At 43.9% G+C, this 18,670-nt stretch overlaps 1 protein-coding gene across 1 annotated transcript in view; it reads right to left on the bottom strand.

The window, feature by feature from the left end:
- Window positions 1–15,729, bottom strand: part of LOC140494789 (hippocampus abundant transcript 1 protein-like) — a 73,937-nt gene extending 58,208 nt beyond the window's left edge. Inside the window, exon 1 of the mRNA XM_072594386.1 lies at window positions 15,506–15,729. Coding sequence (XP_072450487.1) covers window positions 15,506–15,586 — 81 coding nt within the window. The 5' untranslated portion in view covers window positions 15,587–15,729. The remainder of the gene's footprint in view (window positions 1–15,505) is intronic.
- Between the last annotated feature and the right edge of the window lie 2,941 nt (window positions 15,730–18,670).

Below are 18,670 nucleotides of genomic sequence, written 5' to 3'. Positions count from 1 at the left end.
GAAATTAATAACTAGTTAATGTGCCTTTTTTGAGGGGTGTCAGATTAGCAAAAGAAGTAACATCGGTTGGGAGGAGTTCAGCTAAGGGAGAGGCTGAACAGGCTGGGGCTGTTTTCCCTGGAGCGTCGGAGGCTGAAGGGTGACCTTATAGTGGTTTACAAAATTATGAGGGGAATAGATAGGGTATCCAGAAATACAGGGCATAGGTTTAGGGTGAGAGGGGAAAAGATATAAAAGAGACCTAAGGGGCAACGTTTTCACGCAGAGGGTGGTATGTGTATGGAATGAGCTGCCAGAGGAAGTGGAGGAGGCTGGTACAATTGCAACATTTAAGATGCATTTGGATGGGTATGTGAATAGGAAGGGTTTGGAGGGATATGGGCCGGGTGCTGGCAGGTGGGACTAGATTGCGTTGGGATATCTGGTCGGCATGGATGGGTTGGACCGAAGGGTCTGTTTCCATGCTGTACATCTCTATGACTCTATAACCAGTTCACCAGAAAAATTCCATACTCTTTAAATAGTGTCATGGGATCATTAACAGATCACCAAGCAAGCTGAGATGGTGCTTTAGTTTTGATGAGATTAGAGCCCTTACAGTGTGAAGACAGGCCCTTTGGCCCAACAAGTCCACATTGACCCTCCAAAGAGTAACCCACCCAGACCCATTTCCCTCTGACTTATGGGCAATTTAGCATGGCCAATTCACCTGACTGGCACATCTTTGGACTGTGGGAGGAAACTGGAGCACCTGGAGGAAACCCACACAGACACGGGGAGAATGTGCATGCTTCACACAGACAGTCACCAGAGGCTGGAATCGAACCTGGGACCCTAGTGCTGTGAGGCAGTCCAATGTTCAATTGGAAGAATATTACCTTATGTGAAAGCCAAATTCTCCAAACACTTACATTGCAGTGTCTGCCTGCATTCAGGAAGACAACTACATACTTCACAGCTAATTGGAATGTTAATCCTGCTTATCAGTTTATTTACATTTAGTATACTGTATTCTTATTCATTGTGCATATATAACACCTCTGTGGTAAATTATTCAATTTTTGGCATGGTATTAGTTTGGTTGAAATGGAGCTACTTATTGTACAGTGACAAGACTGTAATATCCATAATGTTAAGGCACTTTCCATTTGATTTTGATCATATGAACTGTGTTTCAAGATTACCCAGCATTCAGAATTAAGATATTTACAACAAAATCCTTGATCCTTTTGATAGTTGCAAATGTTTACCACACCTTAGCAAGGATTAAGCTTATGTCCAGATGACGGAGTCTCATGGTCGAATATATGTCCTTTTCGTTCAAACCTGGTTTAAAGATTAAACCTTAGTGGGCAGAATAGCTAAGAACTCCAATGCTAATTCACCACTGAGTAAGCAAAAAATGGAGCAGCGCAAATATTTTTGAAAAATGACTTGTTTTAAGGCCCAGGTTCAAGGCCGTTCAACATACAAATAAATACTATAGATTGGAGAAAAACAAAAAGTTACATAGTAACACTGAGGAAGGGAGCATGGATTCAACTTCAGCACACTTCATTCCTGACCTAGCCACTTCAGTGGATGTCAATTCAAGTCACAGCAGTCTCTCTCAGTTGAGAAATCAGGTTTGGATCTTTATAAACTTCAGCACCTGGTGTGATTACTTGGACTGAGAGGATCCCCCACCAAACGTTTCACAAGTCATTCCAGTAATCTAGTGGGAAAGAGGTCACTGTTTTCAGAAATCATAGGAGCAAGTAAGAACAATTCCAGGAATCAAAACTAAATTACTTTTTCCTCACAAAAAGGGAAATTTTGAGGTGAGCTAAGATTTTCACAATTAGGCAGTAAATTGATAAAGTAGAGCAAGCCAGGATGTTTCTCATATAGTGGAAAAGTTTTATTTCAAAACGCAAAGTTTGGGAATTTGGAATAAAAACATGCCAGGAAAACTATTGGAATATAATACCAGGAAATCTACTAAAGCAGACAGTCTACAGATAAATAGCTCTTTTGTGACCATTTAAGGTACAGTTGGGTGTAAGTAATCTCTGCAGGGATATTTACATGATCATGTCAACAGCTTTTAATTTTCCGAGGCTCAATACAGAAGATATTTATGTTGTGCATTTAACATAATAAAGTTCAAATGCCTCACAACACTACTAAACAAAATGTGAGATGGAGCCATGTAAGGAAATAGTCAGATGGGCGACAAAAAGTTAAAAACCATTCTAAAAGGAGGCTCTAAAAGGGAGGTAGAAAGAGTTAGAGAAAATTCTACAGTTTCAGGCCCATGCAGCTCAAGGCATGATCGAGAAAGGATGTCCACGAAGCAAGAATTAAATGACTTTGGAAATCCCTTATTATTATAGGGCTGGAAGCAATTAAGATAAGAAAGGGTGAGGCCGGAGAAGAATTTGTAAAGTAGAGCAAGAATCTTAAAGTGACTTAACTGTATTAAGTACAAGGATGGTATGGATATGAGCACCTTCCACTTGATTTCTATCATATAAACTGTGTTGAGATTACTCAGCTTTCAGAGTTAAGATAGACTTATAAAGGAATTCTTGCTTCTTTGGATAGTTGCAAACGTTTACCACACTTTAGTCAACTGGAGATATGCTCACTCCATGCAGAGTCTCATCCTTAAATATATCCCCTTTTCTTTCAAACCAGATTTACAGTTTAAACCCAAGTGGGCAACAATGGACACTCAGTTCAAAGTAATACAGAAGCACATGGTTGTTAGCAGTCAGTGTCAAGCTCAATGGCAGGGGAGGCGGAAAGAGTACTAAGCTTGCAAAAAGTATTGAGACATTAGTCTGTCATCCTAATATTTTGCTGTAAGAAATTTCCTCTTATCTGTGCCTGGAGGTCAAACAAACTGGAGCACAAAGACACAGTTGAGTCAGGTTATGTCCAATGTAAATATGGAAACTTGTGACGTTTTAATGTGATATCCTTGGCTTTGCAGTGTACCATCCATAGTCAGTGAAGCACAACCAGGTCATTGTTTAAATATTAAGAGAATTTCAGACCAAATAATCTGAAAAGACGTCTTCCAAATTAACACCTTCCATCAACACGGACAATGAGGGCAGAGGTGCATTGGAACATCACCTCCAAGTCGGATTTGGAAAAATCACATTAAGAGGCAAATTGGATTTTCCCCACACCCCATAAAAGTGAACATATATTTTAAATAAACTTCAAATTGTTAAGCTAAACCTGAATTCTGAACTAACTGCTAGAGTGAAGTATCTGCTACAATAGTCCATTTTCTACAACATCCATGGCAAGGTGTTCCACACTGTGCAACAGCAACAGGTCCTGATTTGCTGGCAATGCATCTGGTTTGTTCCAGAGTGAACACCATTCTTGGCATCCCACTTGACATTCCCCACTCCACCAAAATAAACTGGATGAAGGTGCAAATGAAGCAACTAAAATACTGAATTTCCTGACTAACCATACAAAGTGAATCTGTGCAATTTGACCTTTAGACACCAATCCAACTTTTACGATTTTAATCACAAGCTTTTCCTGTCATAATTTATTGAGAGTCTTTTAATAAATTAAGAAAAACATGACATGCATGACCTCATCTATGCTGATATTAAGTAAAGCTCTTTGTGTACCCAATATTCAAAACAACCCAGAAGGACAAAGGCCATTAACATTCATTAGAATTCCCTTCAATTGTTTGATCTTTAAGGGGAGCCAACAAGTGGATAGGATAAATAGACAGCCTTTTCCCTGGGGTCGGGGAGTCCAGAACTAGAGGGCATAGGCTTACTGTGAGAGGGGAAAGATATGAGACACCTAAAGGGCAACTTTTTCACACAGAGGGCAGTACGTGCATGAAATGAGCAGCCAGAGGAAGTGGTGGAGGCTGGTACAATTACAATATTTAAAAGGCATTTGGATGGGTATATGAATAATGGGGGGGTTTGAAGGGATATGGACCAGGTGTTGGCAGGTGGGAATAGATTATGTTGGGATATCTGGTTGGCATGGACGGATTGGACCGAAGGCTCAGTTTCCATGCTGTACATCTCTATGACTCTAAGCCATCACTTGGGTTGGATTCTCAATAGGAACTTGACCGGTTCTGAATTCTGGAAGTGTGTACAGCACACAAAACAGTAAGAAAACCTTTACAATGCATTCAGACAGATGGCCAGACCAGAAGTGGATCTATTTTGCTGGGATTCCTTGCTATCAGCAGCCTGCACAGGTTTCTTGAACATTCAATGACTGAACCCATCTTCAACACTATGAAAAAGGCTGCTCGGTTGCAAAATAGAAGGGGTAACATTTCCACAACATTTTCTACAGTTGATACTTTCCCAAGTTCTTTAGTTATTACAGAGAATGAATGCTACAGGAAAATACTGTAAAATCTTCAATGAAATTTCAAATCATGCCAGTGTTGAGATACACCTTTCTGGGCATAGAGAAATGAAAAATATTCCTGAAATAGTATTCCCTCTACCCAATTATAAACAGTGCTGTTACAAATAAATATGTTTTGACATGGTTTCATCTAGGTGCTGCCAGCATTTTCTATTTCTAGTTTCAGTACTTTTTAACCTCATTAGTTCATTTTAAATATACATTCCAGATCAGATATGTAATATGTAGTGTGTACAGCACAGAAAACAGGCCATTTGGACCAACTGGGCAAGGCCACTGTGCGTGCTCCACATTCACATGCAAGTTTCCTCCCATCTAATCATCATATGCTACTCTTCTTTCAAGTAAGTGTAACCAGAGCTGGTAGCTCTTGCAGTAGATCAGTCACATTTTCCAGTTCTCAAGCAAAACTACACAACCAACCAATGAAGGTTCCTAACTAATGTAATACTATAGAATGATATACCAGAGGCGGCAAAAAACTGCAGATGCTGGCACCCAAGATAGACAAGCAGGAGGCTGGAAGAACATAGCAATCCAGGCAGCATTACATAGAGGAGAAGTCAACATTTCAGGTGTAACCCTTCTTCGGGACTCCTTCACCTCCTGATGCTGCCTGGCTTACTGTGTTCCTCCAGCCTTCTGCTTGTCTACCACAGTAAAGGAGGCAGCCATTCAAATCATTGTTTGTATGCTGACTCTTCGACAAAGCTACCCAGTTAGCTCTCTCCAGCTTTCCCCGTCTATACTCTTCAATGCGAACTTATCTACTTCTTCTTCTCTGCTGGGAAGGACTATAATTCTGAACTTTTTATTTCTTTACTCTAATTTATTCTTAAGATTTTGTACTTAAATAACTTTCATACCCAAGATGCTGTGAAGGTCTGTAATGCCAGACCTTTTATTTCCTGAAATTTCTTATTTATTCCTAAGAACCTGTACCTAAGTGCCTTTACACCGAAGTTTGCACCCCAAGCGACAACTTTGCAAATTTTTCTTTCTCATACAAGTAAACTGTATTCATGTGAGGACATGACAAAAACATACTTCTGTATTTATCCAAGTCTTTTGAAAATTATTACTGAATCTGCTTCCACCATCCTTTCATGTAGGTCTTCCTAAAATTATAACTCACTTTATAACATTCCCTTCAGACACGGCATTAAACTGGAAGTAAAACTTCATTTGGCACCGTTTTAAGAGCAGGGAAATTTTCATTAAGTGCCCAGTTCAATATTTAATGAGTCAAACATCATCACTACCAGGTTACTACAATCTGTGGGAGTATGTATTGTACAAAACAATCTGCGTTTTCTATATTACAACAGTAATATTGGCTGTGAAGTGTTTTGGGAAGCCCTGTGGTTTTGAAAGGTACAATATAAATGCAAATCATTCTTCTTTGGATCATGACATTTCAAATGGTAGGAGTCAACTTTTGTAGGCACATTTTCCTAATAAACTGAAGAATATTCTACACAGTCTGAAACTCTCATAAGCGTTATCCTCATTGTAGACCAGAGGCAAGGAATTTCAAAGCTAGGAACTAAATCTAGTCAGTTTAGGAGGGATACATTTCAAGAAAATATTAAGCAACAAACTAGGCAACAATATGACTTGAGTATTAAGGAATGTTATGCATTGTCAAGAATCACTGAAGTCAGTTTGACACTAGTGTACTAGAAATCATGAATGGAAAGTAATCTTGAATGAAACAGAATATTGTTAGCTCTCTGGAGAAAGTGAGGACTGCAGATGCTGGAGATCAGAGCTGAAAATGTGTTGCTGGAAAAGCGCAGGTCAGGCAGCATCCAAGGAACAGGAGAATCAACATTTCGGGCATCAGCCCTTCTTCAGGAATTAGGAAAGTGTGTCCAGCAGGCTAAGATAAAAGGTAGGGAAGAGGGACTTGGGGGAGGGGCATTGGAAATGCGATAGGTGGAAGGAGGTCAAGGTGAGGGTGATAGGCCAGAGTGGGGTGGGGGCAGAGAGGTCAGGAAGAAGATTGCAGGTTAGAAAGGCAGTGCTGAGTTTGAGGGATTTGACTGAGACAAGGTGGGGGGAGGGGAAATGAGGAAACTGGAGAAATCAGAGTTCATCCCTTGTGGTTGGAGGATTCCTAGGCGGAAGATGAGGTGCTCTTCCTCCAACCGTCGTGTTGCTATGGTCTGGCGACGGAGGAGTCCAAGGACCTGCATGTCCTTGGTGGAGTGGGAGGGGGAGTTGAAGTGTTCAGCCACAGGGTGGTTGGGTTGGTTGGTCCGGGTGTCCCAGAGGTGTTCTCTGAAACGTTCCGCAAGTAGGCGGCCTGTCTCCCCAATATAGAGGAGGCCACATTGGGTGCAGCAGATACAATAAACGATGTGTGTGGAGGTGCAGATGAATTTGTGGCGGATATGGAAGTATCCCTTGGGGCCTTGGAGGGAAGTAAGGGGGTAGGTGTGGGCGCAAGTTTTGCATTTCTTATGGTTGCAGGGGAAAGTGTTGGGAGTGGAGGTTGGGTTGGTTGGGGGTGTGGACCTGATGAGGGAGTCACGGAGGGAGTGGTCTTTTCAGAATGCTGATAGGGGAGGGGAGGGAAGTATATCTGGTGGTGGCGTCCGTTTGGAGGTGGCGGAAATGACAGTGGATGATACGCTGTATATGGAGGTTGGTGGGGTGGTAGGTGAGGACCAGTGGGGTTCTGTCCTGGTGGTGGTTGGAGGGGCGGGGCTCAAGGGCGGAGGAGCGGGAAGTGGAGGAGATGCGGTAGAGGGCATCTTCAACCACGTCTGGGGGGAAATTGTGGTCTTTGAAGAAGGAGGCCATCTGGGTTGTACGGTATTGGAATTGGTCCGCCAGGGGGCAGATGTGGCGGAGATGAAGGAATTGGGAATATGGGATGTCGTTTTTACAGGGTGCAGGGTGGGAGGTGGTGTAGTCTAGGTAGCTGTGGGAGTCGGTCGGTTTATAGTAAATGTCCGTGTTGATTCGGTCGCCCGAGATAGAAATGGAAAGGTCTCGGAAGGGTAGGGAGGAGTCTGAGATGGTCCAGAGACGTGGGAACACGAGGCAGTGCCGATACAGTCACCGATGTAGCGGAGGAAAAGGTGGGGGGTGATGCCAGTGTAGCTGCGGAAGATGGACTGTTCCACATATCCTACGAAGAGGCAGCTCTGTCAGCTCTGTTAAGCCCTTATCCTAAGCATTTTGAGCAGCCCTCTAAATTATAGTGGTGAAATGAGTTAAACACATGAATTAAGAGAAAGAGTAGACCGCTTAGCCCTTCAAGCTTGCTATCATTCAATATAGTTATGACTGATCCAATTGCTTTTTTTAAAATAGCCAGCGTGCTCTTACACAACTGAACATTTTTCTCCCCCACATCAAATCATGTGGTGCTTTTACACCTATTAACTATCACCAGTAAATCACACATGTTTTCCAATCAATTTACATGCAAAGCACATTAAGGGCAACGCAGCCCAAAAGTGAGGGAGAGGAACCAAATCAAAATGGAATTGGAAGGGGAGATAAAAACATCTACCCCTTGTAGTGACCATCTCTCTCTAGAGAGTGAGGTATTGGTGGACACCATGTGTTCCCTTTCCAAAGACACTTTGGCACAAACAGGGGCAAACAGTCAGCAGCTATCATCTGAGCGCGTTTTGAGAAGATTTGTAGCTCAGGTTGAGGGTTCTGGATGCAAGTTTGCTTGCCGAGCTGGAAGCTGGAAACCCAAACTTTGGGTCTGCTACGTGGATGACACCTTTGTCATCACTAAACAAAACAAATTAGAGGAAACCTTCAAGACCATCAACAATATCTTTACAGGCATAAAATTCACAAAAGAGGAGAAAAAAAAACAAACTGCCATTCCTAGATGTCACAGTACAGCGAACAGCTAATGGGGAACTTCGAACCAGTGTCTACAGGAAAACACCATACATGGACCAAATACTGAACTACAGAAGCAATCACCCCAACACCCACAAAAGATTTGTAGGTGCCAGTGTTGGACCAGGGTGTACAAAGTTAAAAATCACAACACCAGGTTATAGTCCAATAGGTTTATTTGGAAGCACTAGCTTTTGGAGCGACGCTCCTTCATCAGGTGGTCTTGATGAAGAAGCAGTGCTCCAAAAGCTAGTACTTCCAAACATACCTGGGACTGTGTGATTTTTAACCAACAAAAGATGCATTAGAACATTATTTCAATGAGCCACCGCACACTGCAGCACAGAGAAACTATGAGGAGCAGAGGAAAATCACCAATACAGCATATTCAAAAAGAACAATCTGCCGATTTCTCAGCAACAAACCCAAACAGGCAGACAAAACGCATCCAGAAACCCCAGCCACTCTCCCTTATATCAAAGACATCGCAAATGACTGCTAGACTATTCAGACCTCTTGACATCATGGTAGCCCATACTCCCAAAAACACACTGGAAACAGCAGCTAATTAATTTAAAAGACCCTATACAGACAACAAGCAAAACAACTGTCATTTACAAAGTAACTTTCAAAAATTGTAACAAACACAAACAGGCAGAAAATTAGCCACCAGCATACATGAAACATCAACTAGCCACAAACAGACTTGACCCTCTCTCACGAGTACCCTTACATACAGATGAGAAAGGACACCACTTCGACTGGGACAACACGTCCAGAGGACAAGCCAAACAGAGACACACACGAGAACATCCAGAAGCATGGCATTCCAGCCAGAACTCTATCAACAAACACATTGACTTGGACACCATTTACCACTCTTTGTGAAAAATAGGAAATAATATCACCACAGGAAATGACAAGACCAACCCAAGGAAACCTAAACACAGATACAAAGTGGGTCACTAACACCAGTGCTTCACTGGAGGCTCACTGATGAGGTTACCTATTATGGTGACAAAATGTTCAAAAACAAACCTTTCAGCTCAGCTAGCAAACTTACATCCAGAGCTATGAGCCTCTCCACAGCTCACTACACGGACCTGCTAATGGCCAAGCCCAGGAGCAGATCCATAGGAGGTCCTCTGACTCGCCTACATCCAAAGATCAGGACACAGGACTGAAGTGCAATCAAATGAACAGCAAACGCTTAGTCAAGTAAGTAAAAAGGCGTTGCAATCGCCACAACCAATATGCACTGGTCCACAGATTCAACATCTCCGCAAAATAAAGAATTGAACTGGGAGTCCGTGAACCACAGCAATCTGTAGTTACATGGGACACTGATTGTATTATAAACTCAAAACCACATCCATGTGGTATGTAGACAACACAGCGGCTCAGTGCTTAGCACTGCTGCTTCACAACACCAGATTCAAATCAAGCCTCAGGCAACTGTGTGCAGTTCACATATTCTCCCCGTATCTGCATGGGTTTCCTCTGACAGTCCAAACATGCGGGCCATGGTAAGTTACCCATTTTGGCTGAGGACGTGCAGGCTGGGTGGTTTGGCATGGGAAGTGCAAGGCAATGGTGGTCTGGTTTGGATGCTCTTCGGAGGGTCAATGTGAACTTGCTGGACCAAATGGCCTACTCCCATACTACAGGGATTCCACAAAACATCTATTGCTGCCAGTAGCACAAGAAGAATTCCAAAGACTCTCATGTGGGAAAATGTGAGGTTATGCACTTCAAATGGTACAGGAAATGAATATTACTAAATGACTGAAGAAAGAACAGAACACAAGAATTTGGATGTTCTTATCCATGAATCAAAAAATGCCAGCAGCCAAATTCATTGGGCAATTGGAAGGCAAATGGAATGCTGACCTATATTCCAAACGGAATACAAAAGTGTGGAGGGGTTTTACTGATAACATGCATGACACTTGTCTTACCACATATGAAAATGGTCTTCTTCCAAATGGTGGACAGTAACTAGCAATGTAATATAGGAATCAGTATTAGGACCCTAGCTATTCAAAATATTTATTTATGATTTGTATAGAACATAGAATATTACAGTGCAGTACAGTCCCTGTTGCGCCGCTCCAGGAACCCAATCCGAAGCCCAACTAACCTATACTATTCCATTCTCATCCATATGCCTATTCAATGATCATTTAAATGCTCACAAAGCTGGCAAGTCTACAACTATTGTAGGCAGTGCGTTCCAAACTGCTACTACTGAGTAAAGAAACTACCTTTGACATCTGTCTATATCAATCACCCCTCAATTTGAAGCTATGCCCCCTCGTGCTAGCCATCACAATCCTAGGAGAAGGGCTCTCACTGTCCACCTGATATAACCCTCTGATTATATGTCTCAATTAAGTCACCTCTCAACCTTCTTCTAACAAAAACAGCCTCAAGTCCCTCAACCTTTCCTCCTAAGACTTTCCCTCCATACCAGGCAACATCCTACGAAGTCTCTCCTGAACTCTTTCCAAAGCTTCCACATCCTTCCTCTAACGTGGCGACCAGAATTGCACTCCAAGTGCAGCCACACCAGAGTTTCGTACAGCTACAGCTTGACCTCTGTTCCGAAGCTCGATCCCTCTAATAAAAACTAACATAGCGTGTGCCTTCTTAACAGCCCTATCAATCTGGGTGGCAACTTTGAGAGATCTATGTACATGGACACCGAGACCTCTCTGCTCATCTACACTACCAAGAATCTTACCATTTGCCCAGTACTCTGCATTCCTGTTACTCCTTCCAAAGTGAATCACCTCACACTTTTCTGCATTAAACTCCATTTGCCACCTCATAGCCCAGCTCTGCAGCTTACCTATGTCCCCCTGTGACCTACAACATTCTTCGGCACTATCCACAAGTGTAAATTTATTCACTAAATTTACTAACCCGAGACATATATGAGGTAACTAAAAGTAATGCCATCAAATCTACAAGTGGAAGGATGAGCTGTGAGGAGGTTGCACAGATGCTTCAGTGTGATTTGAACAGGCTGAGTGAGTGGGTAAATACATGGCAGATGCAGTCTAATTTGGATAAATAGTCAAAACAAGGCAGGAAATTTTCCGAATGGCTACAAATTGAGAGAAGGGAACGTGCAATGAGTCCTGAGTGTCCTCAGACACCAGTTGCTCAATGTTAGCATGCACATGCAGGAGACAGTCAAGGCAGCAAATCACCTTTAGCCTTCATAACAAGAGGATTCGAGTACTGGAGCAAAAATGTCTTGCTGCAATTGCACAATGCTTTGGTGAGACAACCCCTGGAATATTGTATGCAGTTTTGGTCTCCTTATCGGAGGGAGGATGTTCTTATGGCAGACGGAATGCAGCAAAAGTTGACCAGACTGATTCCAGGATGGAAAGGCTGACATGAAGAGAGGCTGAATCAATTAGACCTTTATATATGTCAGAGTTCAGAAGGAAGGGAATCTCAAATAAACCTATAAAATTCTAACAGGACCACATAGGATAGATGCAGGAAAGATATTGCTGATTGTGGGGGAACCCAGAACTAGGGGTCAGTCTAAGGATACAACATAAACTATTTAGGACGGAGATAAGGAGAAGCTTCTTCATCCAGAGGGGAGTGAGCCTGTGGAATTCATGACCACAGAAAACAGTGAAGGCCAAGACATTCTGTGATTTCAAGGAGGTGGATATAGCACTTGGAGCTAAATGAAAGAATGAATATGGGGGAAAAGCAGCTGATCATCCAACTCAGATTTTAATCAATATTAGAGCAGGCTTGAAAGAGTAGGAGGCGGCCTTATCTCAAAGGAAGAATATACTGGCACCCCTCAGTTTCTTTATTCATTTTAGTCTTCTGCCGTATTCTGTTACCTGCTACTGCTTAGGCAGCCTTCTTCCTCCCTGCTACCTATCATCTCCAAAAACCATCTTTACTGTGTTCTTTGTGCCACCTCAATTTTTTTTCATACATTATAAGACCATAAGACCTAGGAGTGGAAGTAAGGCCATTCGGCCCATCGAGTTCACTCCGCCATTCAATCATGGCTGATGCGCATTTCAGCTCCACTTACCCGCATTCTCCCCGTAGCCCTTAATTCCTCTAGACAACAAGAATCTATCAATCTCGGCCTTGAAGACATTTAGCGTCCCGGCTTCCACTGCACTCCGTGGCAATGAATTCCACAGGCCCACACTCTCTGGCTGAAGAAATGTCTCCGCATTTCTGTTCTGAAATGACCCCCTCTAATTCTAAGGCTGTGTCCACGGGTCCTAGTCTCCTCGTCTAACGGAAACAATTTCCTAGCATCCACCTTTTCCAAGCCATGTATTATTTTGTACGTCTCTATTAAGTCTCCCCTTAATCTTCTAAACTCCAATGAATACAATCCCAGTATCCTCAGCCGTTCCTCATACGCTAGACCTGTCATTCCAGGGATCATCCGTGTGAATCTCCGCTGGACACGTTCCAGTGCCAGTATGTCCTTCCTGAGGTGTGGGGACCAAAACTGGACACAGTACTCCAAATGGGGCCTAACCAGAGCTTTATAAAGTCTTAGTAGTACATCTCTGCTTTTATATTCCAACCCTCTTGAGATAAGAGACAACATTGCATTCGCTTTCTTAATCACGGACTCAACCTGCATGTTTACCTTTAGAGAATCCTCGACTAGCACTCCCAGATCCCTTTATGCTTTGGCTTTATTAATTTTCTCACCATTTAGAAAGTAGTCCATGCTTTTATTCTTTTTGCCAAAGTGCAAGACCTCGCACTTGCTCACGTTAAATTCCATCAGCCATTTCCTGGACCACTCTCCCAACCTGTCTAGAGCCTTCTGTAGCCTCCCCACTTCCTCAGTACTACCTGCCTGTCCACCTAACTTCGTATCATCGGCAAACTTCGCTAGAATGCCCCCGGTTCCCTCATCCAAACCATTAATATATAATGCGAACAGCTGTGGCCCCAGCACCGAACCCTGCGGGACACCGCTCGTCACCGGCTGCCATTCTGAAAAAGAACCTTTTATCCCAACTCTCTGTCTTCTGTTAGACAGCCAATCCTCAATCCATCCCAGCAGCTCACCTCGAACACCATGGGCCCTCACCTTGCTCAGCAGCCTGCCGTGTGGCACCTTATCAAAGGCCTTTTGAAAGTCTAGATAGACCACATCCACTGGGTTTCCCTGGTCTAACCTACTTGTTACCTCTTCAAAAAATTCCAACAGGTTTGTCAGGCATGACCTCCCTTTACTAAATCCATGTTGACTTGTTCTAATCAGACTCTGCTCTTCCAGGAATTTAGAAACCTCATCCTTAATGATGGATTCTAGAATTTTACCAACAACCGAGGTTAAGCTGATTGGCCTATAATTTTCCATCTTTTGCCTTGATCCTTTCTTGAACAAGGGGGTTACAACAGCCATCTTCCAATCATCCGGGACCTTCCCTGACTCCAGTGACTCACCTTATCTTTTGAGCGCTGTCATTATGCTGCTCCAGTTTCCTCTGCTTCTCTCATAACTTCTAAGCTCTTTGACTACTGTTACTCATTTCCATTCCTGATGTCTTCCTAATTGACTGATTGACCTATCCTAATCCATTGCCTCAACTTCAGTGCTGGCTGCTACAATTCAACTTTATTAGTCATGGTAGCTCACAGCACCAACTACCCACACTCAACCTGGCACTGATAGTTGTGTGTCAGTGAAGGGGGTGCAATCTGTCTCCCTAGCAGCACTGCAGACATGCTTACATCAAGTGGCCTGCAGATCAACGTAGCTGCTCACCATCACCTTCTCAAGAGCAATTAGAGATGGGCAATAAATGCTGACAGCAACTCCAACATGCCATGAAGGAATTAGCACCACCAAACATCCTTCCCCTTCTTCACCATCCCCCACCATCCCCCACATCCTACACATCAAACCTCCAAATAAGACCCTTGCACCTCATTTTTTCAAAAAACACCAAAATATCCCATCCTCTACATAAGTATAAATATATCCCACCTCCTCCACCACCATGTAGAATCCCTTCATCATCACCTCAAACATATTCCAATGCCCAGAAATTTCAGACTCCATAAAATTAATTCACAAAACAGAAGCAAAGTACTGTGGATGCTGGACATAGAAATAAAAATAGAAAGTACTGGAGAAACTCAGCAAATCTGACAGTATCTTTGAAGAAAGAAAGAGAGTTAACCTTTGAGTCCAACATTATTATTCTTCAGGTCAAAGGGTGATATTGGATTCAAAATATTAAAGTTCTCTTTCCCTCTACAAATGTGGGCAGCATGGTGGTTAGCACTGCTGCCTCACAGCGCCAGAGACCCAGGTTCAATTCCCACCTTTGTGCAAATTCCACGCAGACAGTTGCCTATCTCCCCGTGTCTACGTGGGTTTCCTCCCAGTGCTCCGGTTTCCTCCCACAATCCAAAAAGTGTGCAGGTTAGGTGAATTGGCCATGCTAAATTGCCCATAGTGTTAGGTGAAGGGGTAAATGTAGAGGAATGGGTCTGGGTGTGTTGCTCTTCGACAGGTCGGTGTAGACTTGTTGGCCCGAAGGGCCTGTTTCCACACTAAGTAATCTAATCTAATCACCATAATTTCAACTCGACTGTACTCTCCCTCACAGCCCCTTCAGCTCAGCTTTACCCAAACAAATACACCACTCTGCAGCTCACATTACTCCACAACATATCCACCTCAACTCCCTCCTATATTTCCCATTCTCTTCAAATCACCACCCAAATGAACCACTCACTATTACTCAACCTACAAGATGGCAATTCTCCAAAACACTATGCCCCTAGTCTCAGCCCTCCCTATAGCCCCCATCCCACAACTCCCTTCACCAAAACTGACCTCTCCCCACTCCCCATCCCCAAACCCACCTTCACCAGCACACCAAAGGGCTGTTCCCCTCCCCCCATAGCCATCCACCCCCTCGGTATCCCCCACCCCCCTCCCCTCCTCCCTCTATCCCCCACCCCCCTCCCCTCCTCCCTCTATCCCCCAGCCCCCTCCCCTCCTCTATACCCCAACCCCACCCCCACCCCCTATACCCCTACCCCAACCCCAACCCCTCCCCCTATACCCCAACCCCAACCCCAACCCCTCCCCCTATACCCCAACCCCACCCCCTATACCCCAACCCCACCCCCTCCCCCCGGGGTCACCGCCCCTCCTCAGCCTGATCCTTACCGTGCCTCCGTCCTTGATGATGATTTTCTTGGCCAGCAGGACACTGCGGTTCAGCCGCTTCTTCTTCTTGCCCTGGGTCATGTCTCGTTCACGCGGCCTGAACCGGCCCGACCCGCCTCATCGCCATAGAAACGGCCGGAGCTGACTACCACCCAGCACCCCGGCCGCCATTTCCCGCAGACCACCGCCGGCACCTCAACCAAACTCGGGCTACTGTCCAATCAGGAAGCGTTACACAACCCGCCCGACCCGGCGTGCGTGCTACAACCTAACTTGGTGGTCAGCCGCTTTAGCCCCGCCCTCCTGCACAACTACTGGTCGTTATCGTGACGTTTCACGGCCTGGCCCAGTTATCCAGATTGCAATTGGTGAAAAGAGACATCAATCACTGAGAACATGTTCGTCACTCCCTGATTGGTGCTTGTGCGGCGAGGTCACGTGTGATCGCTGTATGACATCATGTATTCATTTGGTAAAGGAAAGTTCCCGTGGTTTGTCAAGCGGCCATTTTGGTAATGGAGTATGCGCCGCGATGGGATGCTTCGCCATTTTAGTAATGGACAAGACATGAGGCGGGCTTTGCCGCCAGTTTGGTAAAGGAAAGTGCTTGTGCCTGGTCCAGTCAGCATTTTGGTAAGAAGGTGTGCAATAGGAGTTGGGCACTATTCCTTCTTGATGAAGGGCTAATGCTCGAAACTGTGGATTCTCCTGCTCCTGGGATGCCTCCTGACTAGTGTTTATCCAACACCACACTCTCCACCAAAATTACATGAATGGCGATGCTAAATGTCAATGTATCCATTTTATAACTGAAATGTGTTGCTGGAAAAGCGCAGCAGGTCAGGCAGCATCCAAGGAACAGGAGAATCGACGTTTCGGGCATAAGCCCTTCTTCAGTATTCATTTTATATCCAATATAATCAACATTACTTACATCTGCAGGGGGAGGCATGGCCTTGTGGTGTTATTGTTTGACTATTAAGCCAGACACTCTGTGCTGCCTGACCTGATGCGCTTTTCCAGCAACACATTTTTAAGCTCTGATCTCCAGCATCTGCAGTGCTCACTTTCTCCTATTAAGCCAGACACTTGTCTAATGTTCTGGGATGCAGGTTCATTTCCTGTCATGACGGCAGATGGTGAAATTTGAATTCAATAAATTAAGAGTTCATTGATTGTTGGGAAAATCTACCTGGTCCTCTAATGTCCTTGAGGGAAGGCCGCAACCCATATACTTCAAATCAAAATCTAAATTTACAGTCCAGTGCTGTCCTGAGAGAGTACTATCCTGTCAAAGTGCTGTCCTTTGTTAGAGACGAGAAAATGATGCCCAGTCTCCATCTGAAAGATTCCACAGCCACTTTTACAAAGCAAAGGTGAAACCAAAATTGGAGGTGTAGTGGACAGCGAAGAAGGTTACCTCAGATTACAACAGGATCTTGATTAGATGGGCCAATGGGCTGAGGAGTGGCAGATGCAGTTTAATTTAGATAAATGTGAGGTGCTGCATTTTGGGAAAGCAAATCTTAGCATGACTTATACACTTAATGGTAAAGTCCTGGGGAGTGTTGCTGAACAGAAAGACCTTGGAGTACAGGTTCATAGCTCCTTGAAAGTGGAGTTGCAGGTAGATAGGATAGTGAAGAAGGCATTTGGTATGCTTTCCTGCATTGGTCAGAGTATTGGGTACAGGAGTTGGGAGATAATGTTGCGGCTGTACAGGACATTGGTTAGGCCACTGTTGGAATATAGCATGCAATTCTGGTCTTCTTTCTATCGGAAAGATGTTGTGAAACTTGAAAGGGTTCAGAAAAGATTTACAAGGATATTACCAGGGTTGGAGGATTTGAGGTATAGGAAGAGGTTGAATAGGCTGGAGCTGTTTTCTCTGGAGTGTTGGAGGCTGAGGGGTGACCTTATAAAGGTTTACAAAATCATGAAGGGCATGGACAGGATAAATAGACAAAGTCTTTTCCCTGGGGTCGGGGAGTCCAGAACTAGAGGGCATAGGTTTAGGGTGAGAGGGGAAAGATTTAAAAGGGACCTAAGGGGCAATTTTTTCATGCAGAGGGTGGTACGTGTGTGAAATGAGCTGCTAGAGGAAGTGGAGGAGGCTGGTACAATTGCAACATTTAAAAGGCATTTGGATGGGTGTATGAATGGGAAGGGTTTGGAGGGATATGGACCGGGTGCTGGCAGGTGGGACTAGTTTGGGTTGGAATATCTGGTCGGCATGGACGAGTTGGATCGAAGAGTCTGTTTCCATGCTGTACATCTCGATAACTCTATGACATCTGAGGTGTCCTCAATGACTATCACTCAAATTCCTCACTTAAACACAGGTTACTTGGTCATTATCACGTTGTTAATTGTGGCTTGCTGTGCAAATCCTTTTCAGGACCTTTCTATGTCACTAGTGTTATGGCTCCTTTTATATCTGATGGGAGGACTGATTAAATATCTCCTTCAAAGACCCAGTAAGCACAAAAATCAAGGGCTCTGTAGCCTCTTTCTATGCTGTTTGATTCTATGCAACCCTTACATCTTTGGCATGGACCACACACACACTGTATGAAACAATAAAATTTGGCAAACCTGCAAATGTTACAAAGTGGAGGCCATCAATTGCACCAGTTGGTATTTCTTTGGCTCTGTTTGCTAAGCCTAAATGAACTAAAAAGATTATATTCCGTCTCTGATATCTCATGAGCAGTGTCAACTTATACAAGTGTATGCTGATTCCTCAGGAACTCTTAAAGTGTCTACATAAGACACTTTTTTCAATCAACCTTGTCTGACAGAACTGAAGAATGGAAGACCAAAGCTCCCTTTTGCCATATGCCTTGTGGCATCACTTCAGTTTTAGTTTGAAAGAACACTTGTGTTGGCAAAGGCTTGAAGCCTGTTCCTGTGCTGTATTATTCTTTGTTCACCAATCTTGCCCAGAATTTGAGCGCTGGTACAATAGGCCCCATGCTACGACCGGAAGTACACCATGAAAAAGATCAAAGCAAGCAGCTTTCTGATTGTTAAGGGGTTGAGAATGAGAGGTCTTAGCTACAAGGTTAAATATTAAAGTCTGAGGATCAAAAAGCAAGAGAAACTAGTGAACAGAGGGACAGTTGTGAGGCTATCTGCTACTGACTTCCAACATTAATGAGAAAC

The sequence above is a fragment of the Chiloscyllium punctatum genome, chromosome 24 (assembly GCF_047496795.1).
Source record: "Chiloscyllium punctatum isolate Juve2018m chromosome 24, sChiPun1.3, whole genome shotgun sequence".
In the NCBI taxonomy this organism is placed as follows: Eukaryota; Metazoa; Chordata; class Chondrichthyes; order Orectolobiformes; family Hemiscylliidae; genus Chiloscyllium; species Chiloscyllium punctatum.
This window is presented reverse-complemented; position numbering and strand designations above follow the sequence as displayed.